Source organism: Callithrix jacchus, chromosome 2 (assembly GCF_049354715.1).
Source record: "Callithrix jacchus isolate 240 chromosome 2, calJac240_pri, whole genome shotgun sequence".
NCBI lineage: Eukaryota > Metazoa > Chordata > Mammalia > Primates > Cebidae > Callithrix > Callithrix jacchus.
Genome location: NC_133503.1, coordinates 149,148,090 through 149,164,024, shown reverse-complemented (window position 1 = coordinate 149,164,024; position 15,935 = coordinate 149,148,090). Strand labels below are relative to the sequence as shown.

General features: G+C 37.4%; 1 protein-coding gene across 3 annotated transcripts in view; it reads right to left on the bottom strand.

Annotated features, from left to right (window-relative positions):
- Positions 1-15,935, bottom strand: part of DEPDC1B (DEP domain containing 1B) — a 105,579-nt gene that overhangs the window by 57,941 nt on the left and 31,703 nt on the right. For all 3 annotated transcript variants that reach the window (XM_035291537.3, XM_035291536.3, XM_078365473.1), the window contains 2 exons: positions 5,022-5,157; positions 189-316 (listed from right to left, as the gene is read on the bottom strand). In XM_035291537.3, coding sequence (XP_035147428.1) covers positions 189-316; positions 5,022-5,157 — 264 coding nt within the window. The remainder of the gene's footprint in view (positions 1-188; positions 317-5,021; positions 5,158-15,935) is intronic.

Sequence of the window (15,935 nt, the reverse complement as noted above, 5' to 3'; positions counted from 1 at the left end):
TAACGTTAAATAAATAGAAAGCGATTATCTCCAGAATTCAGTTAAATTATGTTTCCTAAGCATAACTACAAATGATGCAAAGTTGAGATTTTTATACATAATTTCAGAAAATTAAGTATGCAGAGAGTGAGGAAGTAGCAAAATAGGAAACAATATCTCTAAAATTTCTCAATATCAAATGTACATACTATGATAACGTCATAGACTTCCATATCTCTTCCACATTGGCCTCCGTTAGCTGTCTGCGATGAACAAGACGACAAGCTGGTACCTCTCCAATAGCAATACTGTGACGCTTGTACCACATCTCAGAATTCTAATGGAGGGAGGATGCAAGAGGGAGGGAAGAGAGAAAGGGTAGAAAGAGAGAGAATAAATATTTTAATATAAAGTGGTGTGATTTTAAGAGAAATGTCTTTAATTTGGTTACTTGTAATTTGATTAAAAATAATAATTAGAAATATAAATTAACTTTCTTTGCATAGATCTCAGAGAAGTAAAGAATGATTCTTAAGACTAGGTCACATTATAAATGAATATTCATGAATTACAAAAGAGCTATGGCAATAAGTATGGCATTAACTAGCTAATTTTTCCTGTGGACATTTCAACTAATCAGTGAAATTAAATTTTATTAATTCAAAATTAAGGAATACATATGTAAATTCACACACTATTCAGATTGAGTGATTGTTGAAAATAAAATTAAAACATATTACTTTTGAGAACTGTCTTTTTTTGTAAGAAAATATCAAGTAAGTGTAATGTTCAAAAGCAGCCCCCAAATCTTAGTCATCTGAAAGAGGCTCCACAAGGACAGCTGAAGATGGTAAAAGGAAGAGAAGTTTTTTTTGTTTGTTTTCTAAGCATTACCTCAATCTTGGTAGTCTTCTACTGGGGATATTTTTTAAGGAAAAAATGTGAAAAAAATACGCAGTCAATTCTACAATGAGCTTCTGTTTTCCAAGACTAGAATAATCTACCTTTGTTCATATGTTTGGTCAGGAGCTATTCTACAATATTCCATGCCCTAGCCTTCTTACACTCAACTGGCAATAATAACAAAGTTTAGGAGGAAGAGACAAAGAAGAAGGGTAATAAATTAAAGAACATATGAGAAAGGGGGATTACAAGGGAGTTTTAACAGAAATCTGCTCAGTCTGAACATACAAAAACAGCTGCCATATACAATTGACCCTTTATATCTGTGGGTTCTGCAAGTGTGGATTCAACCAACTAGGGACTGAAAATCTTCGAGGGGCCAGACTAATAAAAAAGAAAAGCGAGAAGAATCAAATAGATGCAATAAAAAACAATAAAGGGGATATCACCACTGATAACACAGAAATACAAACTACAATCAGAGATTACTACAAACAACTCTATGCACATAAACCAGTAAACCTGGAAGAAATGGATAAATTCCTGGACACTTGCACCCTCCCAAGCCTAAACCAGGAAGAAGTTGAAACCTTGAATACACAAATAACAAAGTCTGAAGTCGAGGCAGCAATGACCCTACCAACCAAAAAAAGTCCAGGTCCAGATGGGTTCACAGCTGAATTCTACCAGACGTGCAAAGAGGAGCTGGTATCATTCCTTCTGAAACTATTCCAAATGATACAAAAAGAGGAATCCTTCCCGAATCATTTTACAAGACCAATATCATCCTGACACCAAAACCCAGCAGAGACTCAACAAAAAAAGAAAACTTCAGGCCAATATCTACAATGAACATAGATGCAAAAATCTTCAATAAAATACTGGCAAATCGATTGCAACAGCACATCAAAAAGCTTAGCCATCACGAACAAGTAGGCTTCACTCCAGGAAAGCAAGGCTGGTTCAACAGACACAAGTCTATAAACGTAATCTACCACATAAACAGAACCAAAGACAAAAACCATATGATCATCTCAATAGATGCAGAGAAGGCCTTCAATAAAATTCAACAGCACTTTATGCTAAAAACCCTCAATTAACTAGGTATCAAAGGAACATATCTCAAAACAATAAAAGCTATTTATGACAAACCTACAGCCAATATCATCATGCATGGGCAAAACCTGGAAAAATTCCCTTTGAATTCCAGCACTAGACAAGGATGCCCTCCCACCACTCATATTCAATATAGTATTGGAAGTTCTAACCAGAGAAATTATGCAAGAAAAAATAAATGAAGAGTATTCAATTAGAAAAAGAGGAAGTCAAATTGTCTGTATTTGCAGGTGACATGATTATACATTTAGAAGACCCTAACATCTCAGCCCGAAATTTCCTTAAACTGATAAGCAACTTCAGCAAAGTCTCATGATACAAAATCAATATGCAGAAATCACAAGCATTTCTATACACCAATAAAAGACTAACAAAGAGCCAAATCATGAGCAAACTCCCATTCACAATTGCTACAAAGAGAATAAAATATCTACAAATACAACTAACAAAGGATGTAAAGGACCTTTTCAAGGAGAACTACAAGGAAATAAGAGAGGACACAAACAGATGGAAAAACGTTCCATGCTCATGGTTAGGAAGAATCAATGTTGTGAAAAATGGCCATATTGCCCAAAGTAATTTATAGATTCAACGCTATCCACATCAAGCTTCCAATGACCTTCTTCGCAGAACTGGAAAAAACCACCTTAGACTTCATATGGAACCAAAAGAGAGCCCACATGGCCAAGACAATCCTAAGCAAAAAGAACAAAGCCAGAGGCATCACACTACCTGATTTCAAACTATACTACAAGGCTACAGTAATCAAAACAGCATAGTACTGGTACCAAAACAGAGATACAGACCAATGGAACAAAACAGAGGCCCTGGAGGCAATGCCACACATCTACAACCACCTGTTCTTTGACAAACCTGACAAAAACAAGCAACGGGTGAAAAGATCCCCCGTTTAATAAATGGTATTGGGAAAACTGGCTAGCAGTGCAGGAAGCAGAAACTGGACCCCTTCCTGACACTTTACACTAAAATTAACTCCAGATGGATTAAAGACTTAAACATAAGCTCTAACACCATAAAAATCCTAGAAGAAAACCTAGGTGAAACCATTCAGGACATAGGCATAGGCAAAGACTTCATGACTAAAACACCAAAAGCATTGGCAATAAAAGCCAAAATAGACAAATGACCTAATTAAACTCCACAGCTTCTGTACAGCAAAAGAAACAATCATTAGAGTGAACTGGCAACCAACAGAATGGGAAAAGATTTTTGCAATCTACCCATCTGACAAAGGGCTAATATCCAGAATCTACAAAGAACTAAAACAGATTTATAAGAAAAAAACAAACAAACCCATCCAAAAGTGGGCGAAGGATATGAGCAGACACTTTTCAAAAGAAGACATGTATGAGACCAACAAACATGAAAAAAATGCTCATCATCACTGGTCATTAGAAAAATGCATATCAAAACCACATTGAGATACCACCTCACGCCAGTTAGAATGGCGATCATTAAAAAATCTGGAGACAACAGATGCTGGAGAGGATGTGGAGAAATAGGAACACTTTTACACTGTTGGTGGGAGTGTAAATTAGTTCAACCATTGTGGAAGACAGTATGGTGCTTCCTCAAGGACCCAGAAATAGAAATTTCATTTGACCCAACAATTCCATTACTGGATATATACCCAAAGGCATATATTATAAAGACACATGCACATGTATGTTCATAGCAGCACTGTTTACAATAGCAAAGACCTGGAACCAACCCAAATGCCCACCAACGATAGACGGGACAAGGAAAATGTGGCACATATACACCATGGAATACTATGCATCCATAAAAAATGATGAATTTGTGTCCTTTGTAAGCACATGAATGAATCTGGAAACTATCATTCTCAGCAAACTGACCCACAAACAGAAAACCAAACACGGCATGTTCTCACTCATAGGTGGGTGTTGAACAATGAGAACACATGGACACAGGGAGGGGAGCATCACACACTGGGGTCTGTTGTGGGGGGCCAAGGGAGGGACAATGTGGGTGTGGGTAGCTCGGAGAGGGATAACACAGGGAGAAATGCCAGATGTGGGTGACAGGGGGATGGAGGCAGCAAACCACATTGCCATGTGTGTACCTATGCAACAATCCTACATGATCTGCACATGTACCCCAGAACCTAAAGTACAATATTAAAAAAAAAATAAAAAATAAAAAATTCAGGGGGAAAAAAATAAATGGTTATATCTCTAATGAACATGTAGACTTTTTTTCTCATCATTATTCCCTGAACCAAGGGTCCCCAACCCACAGTCCACAGATGGTATCAGTCCATAGCCTATAAGGAACTAGGCCACAAAGCAGAAGGTGAGCATCCGGCAAGTAAGTGAAGCTGCATCTGTATTAATAGCTATTCTCTGTTGTTTACACAATGCCTGAGTTCCACCTCCTGTCAGATCAGCTACAGCTTTAGATTCTCATAGGAGTCTGAACCCTTTTGCGAACTGTGCATGGAGGGAATCTAAGTTGTGTGCTCCTTATGAGAATCTAATGCCTGATGATCTGTCACTGTCTCCCATCATCCCCAGATGGGACCATTTAGTTGCAGGAAAACAAGCTTAGGATTCCCACTGATTCTACAGTATGGTGAGTTGTATAATAATCTCATTATATGTTACAATGTAATCATAATAGAAATAAAATACACAATAAATGTAATGCACTTGAATCATCCCGAAACCACTCCCACCCCATCCCACCAGCCCTGGTCCATGGAAAAACTGTCTTCTGCAAAACCCATCCCTGGTGCCAAAAAGGTTGGGGACTGCTACCCTAAACAATACAGTACAATAACAATTTACATGCAAGAGTGAAAAACTGCAAGAGCCAGTCTTTCTTTGTTATTTGTCTCTCAGCTGTTGGCAGGTATAATTTTGTTTTAAACTACCTTCTAACTATTGTTCATAAAGGACCACAAAAAGACAGACAAAGCCTAGGAGTTCACGTATGAATATCCCCACTGCCAGCCCCTTGGGTCTTTCAGTCATGGCACTTACCATCACAACTGGCCTCACCGGGATGTTCTCCTGTGAAGTGCCTGGTTGGGGATCATTCCATTCTGGAAATTTAATAACATCCTTTTGGTATGGGGGTTTCTTTGGATATGGCTTCAGGGGTGAAGAAGGAGGAAATCTAAAACCCAAGAAGAAATTCTCTATTACTGCAGTCAGTGGGAGACACAGATATTTTAATGATGGTCTCCACTTTTGTGTCCCTGAAAATTTATATAATAATTATTAATTCAGATAATAAATGAGCTCATACTTAATCAAATTATTACACATGGTTAACTGTACCCAACAATAACATGGCTTTCTTTATAATATTCATTCATTATGCCCATCAAATAACATGTATGGAGAAAAACAGGAACTGAATATGTGATAAATTTTTAAATAAATAAACAAACTTTGTTCTCTTATTATCATGTGATGCCCATGATCAAAGATGTTCTTAATGATATGCTAGGCTAAGCCATTTCTTTCACTCAGCTAAAAACCTTACTGCCTCCTAACTCCAGCCAAAATTTATACATAGTAAGCTGTATATAGAAATTATTTATAGAGAAATCCTCAGTAATACCTGCTAAGGAAGAAACATCTTAACACAAAAGTCATTTGGCCTAATATGTACTTTTATTACAATTTCTAATACAGATTAACCTTTTTTTCCATTGAATATCTAGCACTTCATACTGAGACTGAAGCTTCTGTCTAGAAACCCATCTCGAAAGGAGCTAGAAAGTGGCAGAGTACTTATTCTGCACTTCTATACTCTCTGCTGTTCCCAGCCTTTCTATATATCAACAGTATCACTCCTTGGATTAATACCTAAAAGTCTGCATAAATTTTAATTTTTTTAACTGCTCTACACCATAACTGATAAAGAACAAAAAGGTAATTGAATATATATTTTTTACAGATAATCTTTTTCTGTAGGCATGTTAGAAAAGGATACAATGTATTACATTGTACTGCAAAAGCAATGTAAGAATTCTAGTTCTTAATGTTGATATAAAAGGCAGTAGGTTGTTGACTTTTATTTTGACTTTTTATTTACTTAAGCCAAAATAACAGCTTAAAAATCTTGTCCATGTTATCCATAGAAAAAAATTATCCAAATAACTAAATACGTTATCTCAAAGCAAATGCAAAAATAAAGAATTTTAAAATGTCTATAATGTTCAAGGGAAGTTTGAGAATCACAAACAAGAGTATTGAAGGAAACAGAATGTGTTACCTCAAAATACTCCTCTTTGACATAATTTTTTGGAGCTAAAGACCATTCGAAGCAAATAGAGAAAAGTACTCTGTCTTTCCTCTGCTTTTTTAAAAGCAGGACAATTATTAATACAAAGACAAAAGGTCTTTGTATCTTTCCCTCTTTCCTGCCTCAAAACAGTATGTAAATTCTCCTTTACAACCTTTATCAGCTTAGAGACTGCACCAGAGGCAACTGAGCAGACTTTACTAGTTTCCCCATAAATTTACCTTCCCATACCTTCCCACCTTTGGAAGCCTTAATCTGCTTTCATGTGTCCTGATGCTTCTCTAAAACTTATTGCTCTTTGTTGAAGACCTTATATAAGCCAGGACTCTAAGCCACTGCTTCTAGTTACTTTTCTCCCACGAGATGTGCACTGCACACATTAACAAACTTGCTTGTCAATGAGGGAAGGATCCCTGTTTAATAAATGGTGTTGGGAAAACTGGCTAGCCATGTGCAGAAAGCAGAAACTGGACACCTTACACCTTGACACCTTACATTAAAATTAACTCCAGTTGGATTAAAGATTCAAACATAAGATCTAACACCATAAAAACCCTAGAAGAAAACCTAGACAAAACCATCCAGGACGTAGGCATAGGCAAGGACTTCGTGACTAAAACACCAAAAGCATTGATAACAAAAGCCAAAATGGACAAATGGGACCTAATTAAACTCTAGAGCTTCTGCACAGCAAAAGAAACAATCATTAGAGTGAACCAGCAACCAACAGAATGGGAAAAAAATTTTGCAATCTACTCATCTGACAAGGGGTTAATATCCAGAATCTACAAAGAACAAAAACAGATTTACAAGAAAACAAACAAACAAACCCAACCAAAAGTGGGTGAAGGACATGAACAGATGCTTCAAAAGAAGACATATATGAGGCCAGCAAACATGAAAAGGAATGGTCATTAGAGAAATGCAAATCGAAACCACATTGAGATACCATCTCATGCCAGTTAGAATGGTGATCATTAAAAAATCTGGAGACAACAGATGCTGGAGAGGATGTGGAGATATAGGAAGACTTTTACACTGTTGGTGGGAGTGTAAATTAGTTCAGCCATTGTGGAAGACAGTATGGTAATTCCTCAAGGACCTAAAAATAGAAATTTCATTTGACCCAGCAATCCCACTAGTGGGTATATATCCAAAGGATTATAAATCATTCTACTATAAGGACACATGCACATGAATGTTCATTGCGGCACTGTTTACAATAGCAAAGACTTGGAACCAACCCAAATGCCCAGCGATGACAGACTGGACAAGGAAAATATCCACATATACACCATGGAATACTATACAGCCATAAAAAATGATGAGTTTGTGTCCTTTGAAGGGACATGGATGAATCTGGAAACCATCATTTTCAGCAAACTGACCCAAGAACAGAAAATCAAACACCACATGTTCTCACTCATAGGCGGGTGTTGAACAATGAGAACACATGGACACAGGGAGGGGAACATCACACACTGGGGTCTGTTGAAGGGGGGACTAGGGTAGGGACAGCAGGGGGTGGGGTTTTGGGGAGGGATAACATGGGGAGAAATGCCAGATATAGGTGACAAGGCGATGGAAGCAGCAAACCACCTTGCCATTTATGTACCTATATAAAAATCCTGCGTGATCTGCACTTGTACCCTAGAACCTAAAGTACAATAAAAAAAAAAAAAAAACCTTCTATATAATTACAACAAAAAAATAAAAAACATGATAAACTGATTCTAAAATTTATATGGAAATGCAAAGGCCCAAAAATTAGCCATTCTTTAAAAAGAAAAACAAATTGAGGTGACTTCTCCTATTGGATATCAAGGCTAACCTAATAGTGCAATACTGATGGTGGAGACCATAGTTTCTCAAGCTCCACATTGTTGACATTTGGGGCTGGATAGTTTTTTGTCCTGTGCACTGGGGGATGCTGCTAAGTGCAAAGCATTCCTGGCCTCTACTCACTGGATGTTAGTAGCACCCTACACACAACACACACACCTGCTGTGACAACCAAATATTTCTCTAGACATTGCCAAACGTCTTCTGTAAAATGGCCCCCAGTTATAATCATGGGCCTAGACACAGAGAATTCAAAACAAATAAATCCTTTTGTTTAGAAACATGATTTATAATAGAGCAGACATTACAGATGAATGGGGAAGTATAGACTGCTCAATAAATTGTACTAAGCCAACTGATTATCCATTTGGGAAAAATGAAATTTCATCCCTGTCCAAAGGTGTTTACAATCATACCTCCTAACCATATGCTCTTTTGCAATAGGATCTTGCTACCACTGTATCAAAAGGCAGTGTCTCTCTAGCATCTCAAGTCTAGGTGAGCCCCCTCTAATTGCTGTGATAAATACAATAAGGCAGAAGCACCAGCCTAACTGACTAGAACTCTCTTCCTGCCTGTTGAAACTCTCACTCTTGTATAACTCATTATTACGAGCTCCCTCTTGGAAACCAGCCATCATATAAGAAGTATGACTACCATGATACCACCATGTTGTGAAATGCCTAAGGAAGAGGAAGAGGCCCTAGAAAACAAGACACTGCAAGGAAAGAAACTGATTACCCATACCAGGAAAAGGAGCACCAAAATTCCGTATCTTCAAATAAACAAATATTCCTGGATTCTCCAGCCTCAGAAGCCCCATGTGATGCCCACCTAAGCAACCTTCTAAAATTCCTGATTCACACAATTATATAAAAACTACAATAGGCCAGGCACGGTGGCTCACACTTATAATCCCAGCACTTTGGGAGGCTGAGGCAGGTGGACTGCCTGAAGTCAGGAATTCAAGACCAGCCTGGCCGACATTGTGAAACCCCATTTCTACTAAAAATACAAAAATTAGCTGGGCATAGTGCCTATAACTCCAGCTACTCAGGAGGAAGAGACAAGAGAATTGCTTGAACCCAGAAGGCAGAGGTTGCAGTGAGCTGAGATATTGCGCCACTGCACTCCAGCCTGGATGACAGAGTGAGATTCCATCTCAAAAACAAACAAATAAACAAACAAACTACAGTAGTTTTTTCAAACCCACTAGGTTTGGCATAGTTTTATCACACAACAACAACAGACAACTAGAACAGAAATTTGTGGCATCTGCAACATGACCAGAGAGTGAAATGGATGCATGAAGGGCCTCAGAAGGCCTTTTTAATAGAGGCTGAAAGAACAGTAAGGAAGTTGCTATGGAACAGTATGGAAGGTGGAGAAAAAAATCTATGTTGCACAGTGGCATAAATTTTAGTAAAACTGTCACCTGTGATAATAGGAAAACTAGAAAAGGTGGATCTGGCTAACAAATTTCCCAAGATGAATGATGAAAATGACAACTGGTTTCTTTTATAACAGCTGCAATAACTAGATGTGGATTGTGCCAACTTAAGAATGATGAGGTGAATAAATTTGAAAAGAAAAGCTTTATTTCTCATAAAGGGTTGCAGCCTGTAGAGTGGCCATCCTACAGATTGGGAAGCAAAGCCTCCAGCAGCAGCTGAGAGCAAGCACTTTGAGGGAAATGTAAAGAGATCAGGAATTTATGCTGAGCAAGGTGGCCAAATATGCATACTTAATAAGCTAAAGGAAGAGTGATGAATATTTATGAAAGAAGAAATATATGTACATGTGCAATTGAGCTTCATGCACCTTTCATGGGTTGCATGTTCAAAAAATGGTGGCATTAGCACAATCTGAGGATGGAGTTTTCAGCCACCAATGTTAAAAGATAAAGCAAAGGACACAAAAACCATCACTATGTATCCTCCACCCATCAGCCAAAATGGGTCTGGAGATAGTAGTCAGTTTTTAGCAAGGGATGTATTGTGAAACTGCAAAAAAAAAAAAACTAGGAAGAGTATAGTCACAGCCTCAGATGGTTGGCTTAAGATGACAAAGCAATAAGTCGTCTGTTTCTTGTTTTCTGGAGCTGGTTCCTGCTTACTCCTTAGGAAGGAAATCTGGTTAAAGGTTGCTAATGAAGGACCATATTGAGGCTTGTCTGACCTCCTATCCCATCATGGCTAGAAACTCAGTCTTTAAGGTTTCCTTTTTGTTGAGTGCTTTTATTGATTTATTCAGTAAGTTTTGGGGGGACAGGTGGTATTTGGTTACATGAGTAAGTTATTTAGTGATGATTTCTGAGATTTTGGTGCACGCATCACCTGAGCAGTGTATACTGTAACCAATATACAGTCTTTAATCCTTTACCACCCTCCCACCCATTCTCCAAGTCCCCAAAGTCCATTGTATCATTCTTTGCCTTTGCATCCTCATAGCCCAGCTCCTACTTATGAGTGAGGACACACAATGTTTGGTTTTACAATCCTGAGTTACTTCACTTAGAATAATGGCCTCCAATTTCATCCAGATTGCTGCAAATATCATCATGTTGTTCCTTTTTATGGCAGAGTAGTATTCCATGGTGTAGGTATATATGTATATATGCGTTTGTATGCATATATACACACACCACATTTTCTTTATCCATTCATTGATTAATGGGCATTTGGGCTGGTTCCATATTTTTGCAACTGCAAATTGTGCTGCCATAAACATGTGTGCAAGTGTCTTTTTGGTATAATGACTACTTTTCCTCTGGGTAGATACCCAGTCATGGGATTGCTGGATCAAATGGTAGATTTACTTTAAGTTCTTAATCTCCATACTGTTTTCCATAGTTGTACTAGTTTACATTCCCACCAGCAGTGTAAACGTGTTGCTTTTTCACCACATCCATGCCAACATCTATTTTTTTAAATTTTTTGATTATGGCCATTCTTGCAGGAGTAAGACAGTATCACATTGTGATTTTGATATGCATTTCTCTGATCATTAGCAAGGTTGACAATTTTTTCATATGTGTTTTGGCCATTCACATATCTTTTTTTGAGAATTGTCTACTCATGTCCCTAGCCCACCTTTTGATGGGATTGTTTTATTTTTTTTTTCTTGCTGATTTGTTTGAGTTGCTTGTAGATTGTAGATATTAGTCCTTTGTCGGAGGCATAGTTTTTGAACATTTTTCTCCCACTCGGTGGGTTGTTTGTTTACTCTGCTGATTATTTCTTTTGCTATATAGAAGCTTTTTAGTTTAATTAAGTCACATCTATTTATCTGTTTATCTTCATTTTTGGTGAATTTGCTTTTGTATTCTTAGTCATGAAGTCTGCCTAAGCCAATGTCTAGAATGGTTTGTCTGATGTTATCTTCTATGATTTTTGTTATGTCAGGTCTTAAATTTAAGTCTTTAATCCATCTTGAGTTGATTTTTGCATAAGGTGAGAGATGAGGATCCAGTTTCATTCTCCTACATGAGGCTTGCCAATTATCCCAGCACCATTTGTTGAATAGAGGGTCCTTTCCCCACTTCAAGTTTTTCTTTGCTTTGTTAAAGATCAGCTGGCTGTAAGTATTTTGCTTTATATCTGGGTTCTCTATTGTGTTCCATGGCTCTATGTGCCTATTTTTACACCAGTACAATGCTGTTCTGGTGACTATAGCTTGAAGTCAGATAATGTAATACTTCCAGATTTGTTCTTTTGGCTTAGTCTTGCTTTGACTATGTGGGCTCTCACCAATTTGGATGCCTTTATTTCTTTATCTTGTCTGATTGCTCTAGCTAGGACTTCCAGTACTATGTTGAAGAGAAGTGGTGAAAGTGAGCATCCTTGTCTTATTCCAGTTCTCAGGGGAAGACTTTCAACTTTTCCCTGTTCAGTACAGTGTTAGCTGTAGGTATGTATAGATGGCTTTTATTACCTTAAGGTATGTCTCCTCTAGGCTGATTTTGCTGATTTTAATCATAAAGCTATACTGGATTTCATCAAATGTGTTTTCTGTGTCTATTGAGATGATAGTGATTTTTGATTTTAATTGTTTATGTGGTGTATCACATTTATTGACTTGCAGATGTTAAACCATCCCTGTGTCCCTAGTATGAAACCCAATTGATCATGGTGGATTATCTTTTTGGTATGCTGTTGGATTTGGTTAGCTAATATTTTTTGAGTTTTTTTTTTTAATCTATGTTCATCAGGAATATTGGTCTGTAGTTTTATTTTTTTATGTCCTTTCCTGGTTTGATATCAGGGTGGTAATGGCCTCATAGAATAACTTAAGGAAGATTCCCTTTTTCCCTGTATTTTGAAATATAGTGTCAATAGGATTGGTACCAATTCTTCTTTGAATGTCTGATAGAACTCAGCTGTGAATCCACCTGGTCCTGGACTTGTTGCTGGCGATACTTTTCTTACCATTTCAGTCTCGCTGCTTCTTACTGGTCTCTTCAGAGTTTCTATTTCTTCCTGATTTAGTCTCTTGGACTAAAACAGAAATTTTACTTTTCCTCTAGGTTTCTAGGTTGTGCACATTAAGGTGTTTCTAGTAGCCTTGAATGATCTTTTGTATTTCTGTGACATCAGTTGTAATATCTCCCCTTTTGTTGCTAATTGAGCTTATGTGGATCCTCTCTCTTTTCTTGGTTAATCTCACTAATGGTCTATTGATTTTCTTTATCTTTTCAAAGAACCAGCTTTTTGTTTCCTTTATCATTTGTATTTTTTTATTTCAATTTCATTTAGTTCTGCTCTTCTCTTTGTTATTTCTTTTCATAAGCTAGGTTTGGATTTGTTCTTGAGGTGTCACCTTAGATTGTCTATTTGTGCTCTTTCAGACTTTTGTATGTAGGCATTCAATGCTATGAACTTTCCTCTTAGTACTGCTTTTGTGGTATTCCAGAAGTTTTGATAGATTGTGTCACTATCATAGCTCAGTTCAAAGAATTTAATTTCCATTTTGATTTCATTATTGACCCAACAATCATCCAGAAGTAGGTTATTTAATTTCCATGTCTTTGCATGGCTTTGAGGGTTCCTTTTGAAGTTGATTTCCAATTTTATTCCCCTGTGGTCTAAGACAGTACTTGATACAATTTCCATTTCCTTAATTGAGACTTGCTTTGTGGCCTATCATACGGTCTATCTTGGAGAATGTTCCATGTGCTCATGAATAGAATGCATATTGTGCACTTATTAGGTAGAAAGTTCTATAAATATCTGTTAAGTCCATTTGTCCTAGAGTATAGTTTAAGTTCATTGTTTCTTTGCTGCCTTTCTGTCTTGATGATTTGTTTAGTGCTGCCAGTGTAGTACTAAATTCCCCCACTGTATTAGTCTGTTTTCACAGTGCTATAAAAACTGCCAGAGACTGGATAATTTATAAAGAAAAGAGGTTTCATTGACTCATAGTTCTGCATTGCTGGAGAGGTCTCAGGAAACTTGCAATCAGGGCAGAAGAGGAAGCAAACAAGTCCTTCTTCACAAGGTGGCAGGAGAGAAATAGCAAGCAAGAGCAGAGAAAACTGCCTTATAAAACCATCAGATCTCGTGAGAACTCATTATTGCAAAAACAGCATGAGGAAAACTGCCCTCAGGATCCAATCACCTCCCACCTGGTTCCTCCCTTGACACATAGGGATTGTAGGGATTTCAACTCTAGATCAGATTTAGGTGGGAACACCAAGCCAAACTGTGTCACCTACTATTGGTTGACACTGTGTTGCTGTCTATCTCATTTCTTAGGTCTAGTAGTAATAGTTTTATAAATTTGAAAGTTCCAGTATTAGGTACATATATGTATTATATATATATTTAGGAATGTGATATTTTTCTGTTGGACCAGTCCTTTTATCATTATATAATGTCCCCCTTTATCTATTTTAACTATTGTTGCTTTAAAGTCTGTTTTGTCTGATATAAAAACAACTACTCCTGCTTGATTTTGGTATCCTTTTGCACGGAATATCTTTCTCCACCCCTTTGCTTTTAGTTTATGTGACTCCTTATGTGTTAGGTGAGTCTCTTGAAGATAGCAGATACTTGGATAGTGAATTTTTATCCATTCTGCCACATTCTGTATCTGTTAAGTGGAGCATTCAGGCCGTTTATGTTCAATGTTAGTATTGAGAAGTAAGGTAATAATCTATTCATTGTGCTAATTGTTGCTGGAATACCTTGTTGTGTGTGGTGTTTTTTTTTTTTTTTTTTTCATTGTTTTATAGGTCCTGTGAGATTCATGCGTTAAAGAGGTTCTATTTTGGTGTATTACATGCATTTGTTTCAGGAGTTAGAGCTCCTTTTAGCAGTTCTTACAGTAGCTTGGTAGCAGCAAATTCTCTCAGCGTTTGTCTTTAAAAGACTATCTTTGCTTCACTTATGAAGCTTAGTTTGACTGGATACAAAACTCTTGGCAGATAATTGTTTTGTTTAAGAAGGCTAAAGATAGAACCCCAATCACTTCTAGCTTGCAGGGTTTCTGCTAAGAAAACTCCTGTTAATCCGATAGGTTTTCCTTTACAAGTTACCTGGGGCTTTTGCCTCACAGTTCTTAAGATGCCTTCCTTCATCTTGACTTTAGATAATCTGATCACTATGTGCCTATTTGACAATCTTTTTGTGATGAATTTCCCAGGTATTCTTTGAGCTTCTTGTATTTGGATGTCTAGATGTCTAGCAAGGCCAGGGAAGTTTTCCTCATTTATTCTTTTTTTTGAGGAAGGGAGGGATGAAGGAAGGGAGGAAGGGGGAGGGAGGGAGGGAGGGAGGGAGGGAGGGAGGGAAGGGAAGGAAGGAATTCAAGCAATGAGAGAGACATTGCCGACCTGGATCTAGAGGTTTACAAGTTGATTTCTTTTTTTTTGAGTGAAGGAAAGAAGAAAAAAATGAGTAAAGGAGAGGAAGAAAGAGGAAGAGAAAGAGGGAGAGTGAGTGGAAATATTGCTTTATTCTTAAAAAAAAAATGGGTATAAATAATGGCCAATGTTTCATTTAAACCTATGATTACGTGTGATGTGGTATTGACTAGAATGTTTATTTTGTGTATTTGAAGTGGAGAGCTCTATAAATATTTATTAAGTTTACTTGTTCCAGATCTGAGTTCGAGTCCCTGCTATCCTTATTAATTTTCTGTCTCATTGTGCCTAAGTCTCTATGTAGCTGGGTGTTAGGATCGTTAGCTCTTGTTGTTGCATTGATCCTTTTACCACTATATCTTTGTTGCTTTAAAATCTATTTTATCCGATACAAGAATTGCAATTCCTGCTTTTTATTTATTTATTTTTGCTCTCCATTTGGTTGGTAAATCTTTCTCCATCCCTTTGTTTTGAGTCTTTGTGTATCCTTGCCTGTGAAACAGGTCTGGATATAACATGCTGTTGGGTTTTGGCTGTGTCTTTTGATTGGGGGATTTAGTCGATTTAAATTTAGGGTTACTGCCATTTGATGTTAACTGGCTGTTTTATCCATTCGTTGGTGTAAATTCTTCTTTATGTTGGTGCTCTTTACTTTTTGGTATATTTTTAGAAGGGCTGATACTGGTTGTTTCTTTCTGTGTATAATGCTTCTTTCAGAAGCTCTTGTAAAGCAGGCCTGGTGGTAATAAAATCTCTGAGTTCTTGCTTGTTCATAAAAGATTTTATTTTTCCTTCAGTTGTGAAGCTTAGTTTGGCTGGATATGAAATTCTGGGTTGAAGGTTCTGTTCTTTGAGGATGTTGAATATCGGCCCCCACTCTCTTCTGGCTTGTAGAGTTTCTGCTGATAGATCTGCTGTAAGTCTGATTGGCTTGCCT